This window comes from Rana temporaria, chromosome 2 (genome assembly GCF_905171775.1).
Source record: "Rana temporaria chromosome 2, aRanTem1.1, whole genome shotgun sequence".
NCBI lineage: Eukaryota > Metazoa > Chordata > Amphibia > Anura > Ranidae > Rana > Rana temporaria.
The window spans coordinates 47,201,029-47,215,722 of record NC_053490.1 but is presented as its reverse complement, the minus strand read 5'-3'; the positions used below and the strand labels follow the sequence as shown (position 1 = coordinate 47,215,722).

At 43.5% G+C, this 14,694-nt stretch overlaps 1 protein-coding gene across 1 annotated transcript in view; it reads left to right on the top strand.

The window, feature by feature from the left end:
- The window catches only part of MRE11 (MRE11 homolog, double strand break repair nuclease), a 461,003-nt gene that overhangs the window by 241,255 nt on the left and 205,054 nt on the right, over positions 1–14,694 (top strand). Inside the window, exon 13 of the mRNA XM_040340161.1 lies at positions 7,249–7,422. Coding sequence (XP_040196095.1) covers positions 7,249–7,422 — 174 coding nt within the window. The remainder of the gene's footprint in view (positions 1–7,248; positions 7,423–14,694) is intronic.

Below are 14,694 nucleotides of genomic sequence, written 5' to 3'. Positions count from 1 at the left end.
TTACTCTAAACCAGATATCTTCACTGTAATTACAAAGCTAAACTCATTTGGCATCATGCTTGTCTGAAAACGTGTCTCTGCATACTCATACTTAGTTCTGTAATAGTATCAGAGGTCCTGCAAGAACAAAATAACGAATCCCCATAATGCAATACTTGGCTCCTGGCAGACTTTGCTGATTTGCCTGTTCATTTTTGTTAATTAATCACAAAGCTTATAGCATCTGGGTTACTTCAGGCACAGTGTAATGGTATGAAATATGACAGAACTCCTACATACTAGTCTATCAAAAACAAGAAGAAAGCTGATTATGCAGAGGTACCCATATACTAGCAATTCTAATAAACTGTGTTCTTGGGGGGGGGGGTGCAGCCTATGCAGCCTACTGTATATGCTGACATGCTTTTAATTACAATGCCTTGAAAAAGTATTCTTACCCCTTGACATTTTCCACATTTGTCATGTTACAACCAAAAACAAAATAAAATATGTGAGAAGTGTGGCGTGCATTTGTAATCAGCCCCCCGGAGTCAATACTTTGTAGAACCTCCTTTCACTACAATTACAGCTTCAAGTCTTTTTGGGGATTTCTCTACCAGCTTTGCACATCTAGAGAGTGGCATTCTTGCCCATTCTTCTTTGCAAAATAGCTCAAGCTCTGTCAGATTGGATGGAGAATGTCTGTGAACAGCAATTTTCATGTCTTGCCACCAATTCTCGATTGGATTTAGGTCTGGACTTTGACTGGGCCATTCTAACACATGAATATGCTTTGATCCAAACCATTCCATTGTAGCTCTGGCTGTATGTTTAGGGTCGTTGTCCTGCTGGAAGATGAACCTCTGCCCTAGTCTTAACCTTCTTAGCAGTAATCCAGAGTGTGGCCCGGGGTGATTTTTCAGTACCAAAAGCAGTAACCCCGAGCCACACTCGGGATCGCATCACAGGATCCAGGCAAAGTTACTTACCTTGTCCCAAGGATCCTGCAATGTCTCCCGCTGGGTCTGCGAGCCATGTCTCCTCAGGGTCAATTCACAGTGCCAAACTCCGTTTCCTGCAAGGGGTTGCGACGCACGGGGACGGGCACGGCGCCAAATTCAAAAAGTAAAAACACAGTACAGATTACATTACTGTATCACATTATTTCACATCCCTTTTGTCCCTAGTGCTTTGTCCAGTGCCCTGCATGTAGTTTTATATTATACAGTGCCTTGCGAAAGTATTCGGCCCCCTTGAACTTTGCAACCTTTTGCCACATTTCAGGCTTCAAACATAAAGATATAAAACTGTAATTTTTTTTGAAGAATCAACAACAAGTAGGACACAATCATGAAGTGGAACGAAATTTATTGGCTATTTAAACTTTTTTAACAAATAAAAAACTGAAAAATTGGGCGTGCAAAATTATTCAGCCCCTTTACAGGGGCTGAATAATCAGTGCAGCAAACTCTCTCCAGAAGTTCAGTGAGGATCTCTGAATGATCCAATGTTGACCTGAATGACTAATGATGATAAATAGAATCCACCTGTGTGTAATCAAGTCTCCGTATAAATGCACCTGCACTGTGATAGTCTCAGAGGTCCGTTTAAAGCGCAGAGAGCATCATGAAGAACAAGGAACACACCAGGCAGGTCCGAGATACTGTTGTGGAAAAGTTTAAAGCCATATTTGGATACAAAAAGATTTTCCAAGCTTTAAACATCCCAAGGAGCACTGTGCAAGCGATAATATTGAAATGGAAGGAGTATCAGACCACTGCAAATCTACAAAGACCTGGCCGTCCCTCTAAACTTTCAGCTCATACAAGGAGAAGACTGATCAGAGATGCAGCCAAGAGGCCCATGATCACTCTGGATGAACTGCAGAGATCTACAGCTGAGGTGGGAGACTCTGTCCATAGGACAACAATCAGTCGTATACTGCACAAATCTGGCCTTTATGGAAGAGTGGCAAGAAGAAAGCCATTTCTTAAAGATATCCATAAAAAGTGTCGTTTAAAGTTTGCCACAAGCCACCTGGGAGACACACCAAACATGTGGAAGAAGGTGCTCTGGTCAGATGAAACCAAAATATAACTTTTTGGCAACAATGCAAAACGTTGTTTGGCGTAAAAGCAACACAGCTCATCACCCTGAACACACCATCCCCACTGTGAAATATGGTGGTGGCAGCATCATGGTTTGGGCCTGCTTTTCTTCAGCAGGGACAGGGAAGATGGTTAAAATTGATGGGAAGATGGATGGAGCCAAATACAGGATCATTCTGGAAGAAAACCTGATGGAGTCTGCAAAAGATCTGAGACTGGGACGGATATTTGTCTTCCAAGAAGACAATGATCCAAAACATAAAGCAAAATCTACAATGGAATGGTTCACAAATAAACATATTCAGGTGTTAGAATGGCCAAGTCAAAGTCCAGACCTGAATCCAATCGAGGATCTGTGGAAAGAACTGAAAACTGCTGTTCACAAACGCTCTCCATCCAACCTCACTGAGCTCGAGCGGTTTTGCAAGGAGGAATGGGCAAAAATTTCAGTCTCTCGATGTGCAAAACTGATAAAGACATACCCCAAGCGACTTACAGCTGTAATCGCAGCAAAAGGTGGCGCTACAAAGTATTAACTTAAGGGGGCTGAATAATTTTGCACGCCCAATTTTTCAGTTTTTTATTTGTTAAAAAAGTTTGAAATATCCAATAAATTTCGTTCCACTTCATGATTGTGTCCCACTTGTTGTTGATTCTTCAAAAAAAATTACAATTTTATATCTTTATGTTTGAAGCCTGAAATGTGGCAAAAGGACGCAAAGTTCAAGGGGGCCGAATACTTTCGCAAAGGCACTGTAAATACTGTTCTTTCTTCCTGGAAACTTGAGATTCCGCAACTGAGCAAATTTCAGTGTTTTTGATCTGATTACATTATTGAATAATTATTATTATTATTATTATTATTATTATTATTATTATTATTATATCATTATTTGTTATAATTATTTATAGTTATTTATTATATTATAATTTATGATTTTGTGTTTCAAACTTTATCACACCCGGGATGTCTACTAGACTATAAGTGAGTTATTCCTAAGAATTGCAGGCCTACAATGTAAAATGCCACATTTCCATGCAAAACAATGTACTGCTTTCAGCATCATAAATCTGACATAATCATCCCACCAGGAAGGTTAAGTATTTTGCAGACTCTAATGCCGCGTACACACGACTGTTTTTCATGATGCGAAAAATGCTATTTTTTTAATTGGTCATTAAAAAAGATCGTGTGTGGGCTCCAGAGCATTTTTCTCAACGTGAAAAATGGGCATAAAAAATTTAGAACATTTTCTTGTGAAAAAAAAAAAAAAAGAATTGGAACATGCTCTATTTTTTCTCGTCGTTTTTCACATCGTGAAAAATGGTCGTGTGTAGGCTTTAACGACAGGAAAAAAACACGCATGCTCAGAAGCAAGTTATGAGACTGGAGCACTCGTTCTGGTAAAACTAGTGTTTGCAATGGAGATAGCACATTCGTCACGCTGTAACACAGTGAAAATCGCAAATCGTCTCTCACCAAACATTTACTAACACGAAATCAGCAAAAGCAGCCCAAAGGGTGGCACCATCCGAATGGAACTTCCCCTTTATAGTGATGTCGTACGTCACTGCGCTTTTCTTAAGCATTTTTTTTTCACGATTGTGTGTATGCAAGGCAGGCTTGACAAGAATCACGTCGAGACATTAAAAACGGTCGTGTGTACGCAGCATAACAGGTTTCCTTCTAAGATTCCTTCTATTTCCTTCTATTTGGCTACAATCATCTTCCCATCAACTCTGACCAGCTTTCCTGTCCCTGCTGAAGCAAAACATCCCCACAACATGTTTCATGGTGGGGATGGTGTGTTCAGGGTGATGTGCTGTGTCAGAATAGCTTTTTGCTTTTAGGCCAACAAGTTTAATTTTGGTTCATCTGACCAGAGCGCCGCCTTTCAAATTTTCTGTGTCCCCCACATGGCTTCTCGCAAACTGCAAACGGAACTTTTATGGCTTTCTTTCAACAATATATAGAAAATAGTTTTAACAGCGCAACAGGTAAATCACATGGTCTGCAGCTTTCTCAGTAATAACATGAGTCAAAAATGGAAAGATAAAATTGAGAGCAAGATTAGCGCAGGTCCGCAATATTCTGAAGCATAGAATGTAGTCCTCAATATAATATTAAATCAGTTGAATATGTCTGTAATCATACATTATTTTGTGCAAACATACAAATTAATATGTGTAATTATTTTTTTTGGGGGGGGGGGGGGGGGGGGTAATGTGCAGGGGGTCCAGACTCTGGGGTAGCTGATTGTGGTGGTAATCATAATATGGGTAGCTGACTCAGACTGTACTGTGGTAATATTCATAATATATTATAAGGGACAGTGGTTGCCGGTATTTTAGGTCCACTTCTCAAATGCCCCCCTTTAATAGCCTGTCTGACTGTCATCTGCAAGGTCTGGGCCCTAGACCTTGCAGATGACAGTCAGACAGGCTATTAAAGGCAGGCATGTGAGAAGTGGACCTAAAATACCGGCAACCACTGTCCCTTATAATATATTATGAATATTACCACAGCTACCCAGATCTTGCAGGCAGGCTATTAAAGGAGGACTTAAAATACCAACCACTGTCCTTTTCAGAGGTTGTAAATCAGTAATTATTTTTTATTTTTTTTTGAGAATCGTGATCTTCATTTTATGCAAAAGAATTGTAATTTTTCCCAGAATCATGCAGCTCTATCGCCTATGAGAGCCATTTTCCCTTCCTCCACCTAGTTTATCACACACTCCGTGGCAAGGTGTGGATGTGATTGAAACAACTCAGTGGAGTGGTGATTGAAGCTCATTGGAAAAGTTCTCACAATTCTTCCTTGAGCCCTGGTTCACACTGGGCTGCGGGAGTGAAGCCGTGCGATTTAAGAGACATCTGTGCAGGTTTCTGCACAGATGTCTATGTAAATCGCGGCCCGAAATCGCAAAAAGTAGTACAGGAACTACTTTTTGAAATCGGTGCAGCGCCGCAGATGCGGCGTCGCACCGATTAGGACAGTGTCATTGCCGACAATTGGCGGCAAATGCCGCCGATTTGAGATGCAATTTCACATGTGAAATCACATCTCAAATCGAAGGAAATCGTACCAGTGTGAACCTGGGCTGACTCACAATTTTTCCTTGACTACTGGGTTCAACTTACTTGAAGAGTTATTATACGGATTAAGAACATTACACTAAAATGTTACTGTTACATTGGAAGGTCAAATTTAAAATTGAAATTTTATTCATTCATTTTGAGAATATTTGGTGTCTTATGGACTTTTTTCATCGGAAAAAACGATGGTGTGTGAGCCCCATCTGACTTTTTTCCATCGGTATAAAAAAAAAATAGAACATGTATTAAATTTTTACGATAGAACACAAACCGAAATTCTGATTGTGTGGAACTCCATCAGAGAAAAATCAACGCATGCTCAGAATCAAGTCGACGCATTGAACTTTTTTTTCGGCTAGTCGTAGTGTTTTACGTTTTGGATGGTTGGAATTTAGTCTGATCGTGTGTTGGCAAGACCGATGAAAGTCAGCTTCATCGGAATTCCGACGGAAAATTCCACCGGATTTTATTCCATCGGAAATCCGATCGTGTGTACACGGCATAAGTTTATATAGGTAGATTTGCATACACATTGCACTTTACATTAGTGATAATATTTACCACTTATATATTTGTTTATTCATTAAATAATATTGATTTATTCACATATAAAATCAGTTTCACTGCATGTTTGCCCAGTGTGAAAATTACACATATTTGTATATTTGCACATAATAATGTATGATTATAGACATATTTAACAGATTTAATATTATATTGAGGACTATATTCTGTGCTTCAGAATATTGCGGATTTGAGCTAATTTTGCTCTCAATTTTATCCTTCAACAATGGTTTTCTTCTTGCCACTCTTCCATAAAGCTCAGATTTGTGGTGTGCATGACTAAGGCTGGATTCACACTTGTATGGTTGCGAATTCCAGCTCTGTTATCTCTGCAAAGAGATAAGAGCTGTTCAGCACATCATCTCTGTTTTAGCTGTGAATTCGGAGACCTGGGAGAGGGGAGGGGAGGGGGGAAGTGTATTGAGGAGAAAAAGAAATCCTGATGAGAAATGAACACATCTGCGAATCAGATGTGTGCCCATTGAAGGCCTGAAATCGCACCTGAGCCACACCGCAATGCCTAGAAAACGCACACGGTTTTTGGGCAATGCACAGTGTTAATGCATCGCACATATGTAAACCAGCCTCATTAAAATCAATGTATTTTATAATGTTATGAGAATTGGATGCGGTTTAATCCGCACTCAATTCGCATAGGTGTGAACCCAGCCTTATAGTTGTCCTGTGGACAGATTCTCCCACCTGAGCTGGGGGTCTCTGCAGCTCTTCCAGAGTTACCATGGGCCTCTTGGCTGCTTCTCTGATGAATGTTCTCCTTGCCCGGCCTGTCAGTTTAGGTGGACAGCCATGTCTTGGTAGGTTTGCAGTTGTGCCATACACTTGAACAGTGCTCCATGAGATGTTCAAAGCCTGGGATATTTTTTTATAACCTAATCCTACTCTAAACTTTTTCACAACTTTATCCCTGACCTGTCTGGTGTGTCAGTTGGCCTTCATGATGCTGTTTGTTCACTATGGTTTTCTAACAAACCTCTGAGGAAGTCAGAGAACAGCTGTATTTATACTGAGAATAAAGTACACACAGGTAGACTCTATTTACTAATTAGGTGACTTCTGAAGGCAATTGGTTACACTAGATTTTAGTTAGGGGTTTCCGAGTAAAGGGGGCTGAATACAAATGCACGCCACACTTGTCAGATATTTATTTGTAAAAAAAAATGGAAAACCATTTATAATTTTCCTTCCACTTCACAATTATGTGCCACTTTGCGTCAGTCTCCCATATAAACGTTCAATAATATACATTTACATTTTTGGCTGTAACATGACAAAATTTGGAAATTTCAAGGGGTAGGAATACTTTCTCCAAGGCACCGTAGTTATGCACTTAAATTTTAGTATCTGTAAATGACACACAAAACACATAAAATATGTTATTTAGTAGAAAGTGTTTTTAAAAGTTAATTTAGTCCTCAGTAAGGCACATGACATTTTGGCAATTGTTTTGCTTATATCGGGTACTTTGCATTCTCTGCAGAATGTTCAGCTGTCTCTCCTCACTGAGCGGGGAATGGGGGAGGCCGTGCAGGAGTTTGTTGACAAAGAAGAGAAGGATGCCATAGAAGAACTGGTAAAATTCCAGCTAGAGAAGACTCAACGTTTTCTGAAAGAACGAAACATTGATGCTGAAGAGGAGAAGATTGATGAAGAGGTAGGCTTGATTATATTTCGTTCTACCTATTAGAGCTGCCGTCCAGGCACTGCTTGCTTGTTGGGTACTTTCCTTTGTTTTCAAATCAAGCCCCTTGGGTCCTTGGCTCAGGCAGTACATTGACTTCCTTTCTGCTCATTCACTGTCAGCTGTCAAATTCCAAAGCTCCTACAAGGGTTCCAGATGAAAAACCTAATTTTAAAGTTGAGAACCTATCAGCCTAGAAGCCAAGGGCCCCACAGGGCTTGATCTTATGCAGGCACCATGGGTTTCCTGAACGTCAATGGTATCAATATAATTGAAACGGCTTAGGCAAGTTCAGACGCACAGGGTAGTAGGCAAAATGTGTGAACATTTCAGATAAAGTAGATAAAATCGTTTTTTTGGCTCTCAGAGGGTGCTTTACTTAATTTCATGCAAACCTGAAGTCAGAAGTGATATGGTGAAGTGTCCCCAGGTATGTGAATGAAGGCTAGTCAGCCTATTATTTCTGCTTGATACCCCAGGTGCTCTGGTATGTAAATGTTGACCAGCTCTGATAGCCTTGCTCTGCCATCTGTGCATCTGTTATTTCCAAATTCCAGCTCCACTATGCACCAACATAGCATTCATGTACTTTTTTTGCAAAAATATCAAAGCTTTTCATTAAATCTACAGGGCCTAATCCACAAAAGAGATACGACGGAGTAACTGCTGTTACTCCATCGTATCCCTTGTCCTAACTTTGGAACTGATCCACAGAAGCAGTTTTCCAAAGTTAGGCAGAAGATCCGACATCTGTAAGGGACTTACACTGCCGGATCTTAGGATGCAGTACCGCATCCGCCGCTGGGGGCATTTCGAGTCGAAATGCCGCTTCTGGTATGCAAATTAGCACTTAGGGCGATCCACAAAGCTTTTCAGCTTTGTTTTTTCGCCGTAAGTTTTAGTTTGCAAGTGTAAAATTAGGGCTGCTTTTACATGGTGTAAAGTTAGTAACACCATGTAAAAGCACATTCAAGCGACGGCATTTGGTATGCATTCCTGAGGGAGAACTCCACGGCAATTTGTAAAATCAAAACCGGCATGGGTTCCCCCCCAGGAGCATACCAGGCCCTTAGGTCTGGTATGGGTTGTAAGGAGACCCCCCTACGCCGAAAATTCGACGTAGGGGGTCCCCCTACAATCCATACCAGACCCGTATCCAAAGCACGCTACCCGGCCGGTCAGGAAAGGGAGTGGGGACGAGCGAGCGCCCCCCCCTCCTGAGCCGTGCCAGGCCGCATGCCCTCAACATGGGGGGGTTGGGTGCTCTGGGGCAGGGGGGCGCACTGCGGGCCCCCCCACCCCAGAGCACCCTGTCCCCATGTTGATGAGGACAGGACCTCTTCCCGACAACCCTTGCCGTTGGTTGTCGGGGTCTGCGGGCGGGGGCTTATCGGAATCTGGGAGTCCCCTCAAATAAGGGGGCCCCCAGATACAGGCCCCCCACCCTAAGTGAATGGATATGGGGTACATCGTACCCCTACCCATTCACCTGGAGGCAAAAAGTTAAAGTTATTAAACACACAACACAAGGGTTTTTAAAATAATTTATTAGTCTGCTCCGGAGGCCCCTCCTGTCTTCTTTATTAGCTCTAATACCAGGGGGGGCTTCTTCTTCCACTCTCCGGGGGTCTTCTCCGCTCTCCGGGGGGGGTTTCTTCTTCCGCTCTCCGGGGGGGGTCTTCTCCGCTCTCCGGGGGTCTTCTTCTATCTTCGCCGCTCTCCGCTGTTGACTCGGCGCACCCCGGTTCTTCTGCAGCTGTCCGGTGCCTTCTCCTTCAGCGCTGGCTGCCTGCTATCTTCGTGTGTTAGCTCAATTACTAGCAGGCAGCCAGCGCGGTCTTCTGTGACGTCAGGTTCTTCTCTTCTGTTCTTCTCCCCTCTTCCGATGTTGACACGTCGCCTCTTGTCACTGCAATGATGGAAGCGCGCCTTGCATCCCATTTATATAGGCATCACCGTCCCATCATGCTCCGGCAGGTACCCACGTGGTGGGTGCCTACCCACGTGCACCCACCACGTGGGTACCTACTGGAGCATGATGGGACGGTGATGCCTATATAAATGGGATGCAAGGCGCGCTTCCATCATTGCAGTGACAAGAGGCGACGTGTCAACATCGGAAGAGGGGAGAAGAACAGAAGAGAAGAACCTGACGTCACAGAAGACCGCGCTGGCTGCCTGTTAGTAATTGAGCTAACACACGAAGATAGCAGGCAGCCAGCGCTGAAGGAGAAGGCACCGGACAGCTGCAGAAGAACCGTGGTGCGCCCAGTCAACAGCGGAGAGCGGCGAAGATAGAAGAAGACCCCCGGAGAGCGGAGAAGACCCCCCCCCCCCGGAGAGCGGAAGAAGAAACCCCCCCCGGAGAGCGGAGAAGACCCCCGGAGAGTGGAAGAAGAAGCCCCCCCTGGTATTAGAGCTAATAAAGAAGACAGGGGGGGCCTCCGGAGCAGACTAATAAATTATTTTAAAAACCCTTGTGTTGTGTGTTTAATAACTTAAACTTTTTGCCTCCAGGTGAATGGGTAGGGGTACGATGTACCCCATATCCATTCACTTAGGGTGGGGGGCCGGTATCTGGGGGCCCCCTTATTTGAGGGGACTCCCAGATTCCGATAAGCCCCCGCCCGCAGACCCCGACAACCAACGGCAAGGGTTGTCGGGAAGAGGTCCTGTCCTCATCAACATGGGGACAGGGTGCTCTGGGGTGGGGGGGCCCGCAGTGCGCCCCCCTGCCCCAGAGCACCCAACCCCCCCATGTTGAGGGCATGCGGCCTGGCACGGCTCAGGAGGGGGGGGCGCTCGCTCGTCCCCACTCCCTTTCCTGACCGGCCGGGTAGCGTGCTTTGGATACGGGTCTGGTATGGATTGTAGGGGGACCCCCTACGTCGAATTTTCGGCGTAGGGGGGGTCTCCTTACAACCCATACCAGACCTAAGGGCCTGGTATGCTCCTGGGGGGGGGGAACCCATGCCGGTTTTTTCTTTGAAAATTGGCATGGAGTTCTCCCTCTCAGGAATGCATGCCGAGCGACGCTGTCATTTTTTTTTATAATTATTTGTTTTCCCGGCGCGTATATTTTTTTTCACCCGTCGCAACTTTAGTGTCCCGTCGCAATCCACAAAGCCCGGCGTAAATTACGTTCGCGCGCTGCACGTCGGGAAAATTACGTCACACGCATGCGCAGTACGGCCGGCGCGGGAGCGCGCCTCATTTAAATTTTAAACGCCCCCCGGAGAGGAGGACCGCCTTGCGACGGAGGCACTTAAGTTACACGGCGTGTAATTTCTAGGTAAGTGCTTTGTGGATCGGGCACTTAGGTAGAAATTGCTGAAAGTTAAGTTAGGCAGCTTTTTTGAGGATTTGGCCCACAGTCACTTACTTTTCTTGTCCTAATCCACATTTCAATAAGTAATGTCTTTCTTCCTTACAGACTTTAGGTCATAACACAGGAAGGAGTTGACCAGCTGACCTCATTAGCACACACTCTGCATCACCCACCCATTCCCAGGTGCACTTTTTTTTAAATGAAAAGGAATCAATCAGTGATCACCCTTCTCACTAAATACACAATCAGATTGTATAGTGTATGTCCATGTTTATACATCTAAAATTACTAGTTGCACTTTCAGTGCCATTAATTGTTAACGTTTTTTCACGTCAAAATGTGTTTGCTTCTGTGTTTGGTGTGCAAACACAGAAGCAAACACACATTTTGACGTGAAAAAACGAGGGGGAAATGCTGCAAAACGCACAGTAAAAAACACACAACCCACAAAACGCCAAATTGTCCCATTAACCACATGTAGTGCAGCCAATTGAAATCAACGGGCTTCCCTATGCGCGTCACAGGCAAAATTAGACACATCTATACTAGATGTGAATGTGGCCTGAAAGTGAAATTGGTGCAATAACACAAGAACAATATCTGTACATTTCAGAAATGCGCTGCACCAAAAATCGCAGTAAAAAACGCACCAAGCACCACTCGAAAAAAAAGTTCTGAAACTTCTCTGGGGTGATTGCTGTGTGTAGGGCAGCCCATTCAGGTGGATGGGCTGCCCTATGTGTGATGAGTGAAAATGCTCCAAAACGTCTCCCCACCCCCTCGCTAAAAAAAAATGTGTGAATGCGACTTCCCGCTATGCAGAGTTGTAAATGGGGCTTGACAGCTCAGTGTTTCTGCTCACTCCCTCATAGGTACTTGTATAAAGATGGCCATACGCTATGTAATCTGATTGTATATTGTGTATTTAGTGAGAAGGGTGATCACTGATTGATCGCATTTCATAAAAAAAGTGCACCTGGGAATGGGTGGGTGGGAGATGCAGGGTGTGTGCTAATGTGTCATGACCTAAAGTCTGTAAGGAAAAAAGACATTACTAATTGAAACGTCTGAAAACGTGGATTAGAACAAGAAAGGTAAGTGACTGTAGATTTAATGAAAAGCTTTGATATTTTTTGCAGAAAAAGTACATGAATGCTAAATTGGTGCATAGGGGAGCTGGAATTTAGAAGAAAAAAAAGCGTACAAAGGGCAGGCTCATTTGCCAATAGTAAGTGTACTGTGTGGGGACAGGAGAATATCAGGAGCACCTAATAGGTGTAATAATCAAATTTAGATAAGCAACCAGCACACCAATTATTGAAGCTCCAAAAATTAAAAAAAGCCTATTAAGATTCCATTATGAAATGCATAAGTTTAAAGTGCAATCATTTTGTTGAATGCGTCACATGCCTCTTTCCTGTTCCTGGAAAACACACAGGGGTTGATTTAGTAAAACTGCAGCGTGCAAAATCTGGTGCAGCTGTTCATAGAAACCAATCAGCTTCCAGGTTTGTTTTTTGTTTGTCAAAGCTTAATTGGACAAGCTGAAGTTAGAAGCTGATTGGCTACCATGCACAGCTGCACCGGATTTTGCTCTCTCCAGTTTTAGTAAATCAACTTAAGGCTGGGTTCACACTACTACACTACTTTCATCCTACTTTGCTCTGCTACATTGGTCCTACATTGGTCCTACATCCATCCTACTTTCATGAACAGGATACTACTTTGGTCCGACTTCAATGATATTCAATGGGCCTGAAGTAGGATCAATGTAGGACCAAAAGTAGTACAGGGAGCATTTTCAAAGTCGGACCGACTTGTGTAGGACGCTACAAGACGCTCTCATAGGGAAACATTGAACACAGAGCAAAGTAGGATGAAAGTAGTTTAGTAGTGTGAACCCAGCCTAACTGAGTAATGGGGTGTTTTTTTTTTTTTCCGATTTAATATTTTATTTTATTGATGAAGAAGTAAAATAATACAATGTACATCATGAATCACTCAGTACATACCATTGAAAAAAAATCAGCGATCAATAAATAATGAAGATACAATCCAAACTTCAATATACATCTTAAGTTAATCTAGCACCATAAAGAGAGAGAAATAAAAATATATATCAATATCCCCGTAGGAGATCTCCTACCCAACTATGTGTAAACTGAGCTGAAGAGGGACGGGGATCCAAATCAACACTTATCGTACAGAGTCTCATCCGACACCCCATAAAGGGAACATACTGTGTCGGATAAGGGGATAGCACGACTTAATAATGATGAGAGACTTCTGTGACCCTAGATAACATAGGACCCCGCCCAAAATGTGGAGAAGAACGCTAGGCCTCCCGTCCCATCCCACGGGATGTGTGAATATAAAGACCTCCCACTCCCCACCAAACTCTCCCCCTCCCCCAGGGCGCTCCCCTGAAAGTGTTGTCTATTAACAGACTGGTCTAATAACTAAATCATACATCTCGACGAGGAGATTGTACCAAAGATAACATAAAAGGAGGGGATAGAAAGAGAGAAAGGGAGAAAGAAAAGAAAAAAAAAAAGAACAGAAAGATAGAACAAATGAGAAAAGAGTTGATTGCCAGTAGGCCAGTTAAGTACCTGAAGGGGACGGTGCATGACCCGGCGATAGGGATACACCAACGTGTCTGGCCCAAGGCTCCCATATAGCCTCAAATATATCCCTTGTATTAGAGATAGAGCTGACCATTTTTTCCTGTGTCATGATCCATGAAATCTTCCCCTTAGCTGCTAAGAACGAAACCCTGGGTTGCTTCCAGGCCGCCGCCAAAGTGGTTTTAGCTCCTATGAGCATGAAAGCTATCAGTTTTTGTATGGGTTTGGAGACCCGAGGAATTTCAGAGCCTAGCAGAGCGATATGCGGAGATTTCGCCACCGGTACCCCCGTGACTTTTCTGATAAGGCAGAAGATTCTATTCCAAAACCCTCTGATTCTAGGGCACTCCCACCAGACGTGAAACATCGTGCCTTGTGTTTGGCAGTTGCGAAAGCATAACGGAGAAGACGTAGGAAACATAGCAGCCAACCTACTGGGGACCAAGTACCACCGCATCAGAACCTTTATGTTAGCTTCAGCTAATGAAGTATTCACTAGACCTTTGAAAGTTTTCAAACCTACCCTGTGCCATCTACTCAGGTCCCAGTTCATCCGCAGTTCTCTCTCCCATGCCTCCATGTATGAAAATTTTGTGGAAACCTCAGATAGTGCTATATATATTATAGATATTCCCCCCTTGTGTTCCGTCATTTGTTTACACCAACTTTCGTAACTAGTAAGAGTTGCGTGCCTGAAATTGTCAGACCAGAGGGAAGACACGAAGTTGAAAATTTGGGTGTATCGGGCTCTTTCCGAAAGAGGTAAGTCAAGTGTCCTCACACAATGTTCCAGTGAAAGTGGGCCCGTGGCTGTCAAAAAGTCGCCTATTCTATAGATCCCTTTGTCCAGCCACCATTGGAAAGCTGAAATGTCCATCCCTATAGGAAACTGAGGGTTGAGAAAGATCCTTGTCAAAGGCCTAGTCTCCGAGACTAAAGAAGGAAGGTGTCTCAGACCATCCCAGAGTCTAAAAGATTGCGACAATGTGGGGGATAGTATTGAGGGTCTAGATTTTTGGGGAGACCAAAAAAGGCTCTCTATTGAAAGATTAGGGATCGCCAAACCCTCCATATCTATCCACTCTGGTTTTTCACATTCTGCAAAAATAGCAGAAAATTGTGCTAGTCTGGCAGCTTGGTAGTATTTGAACAGATTTGGTAGTCCAAGACCTCCTTGTGTTCTGAGCCCATAAAGGACATTTTGTGCCACTCTATAACCTTTGCCCTCCCAAACGAATTTCAGAATTTTACTCTGTAATGATCTGAGTTGGTCTTTTTTAACCGCTATTG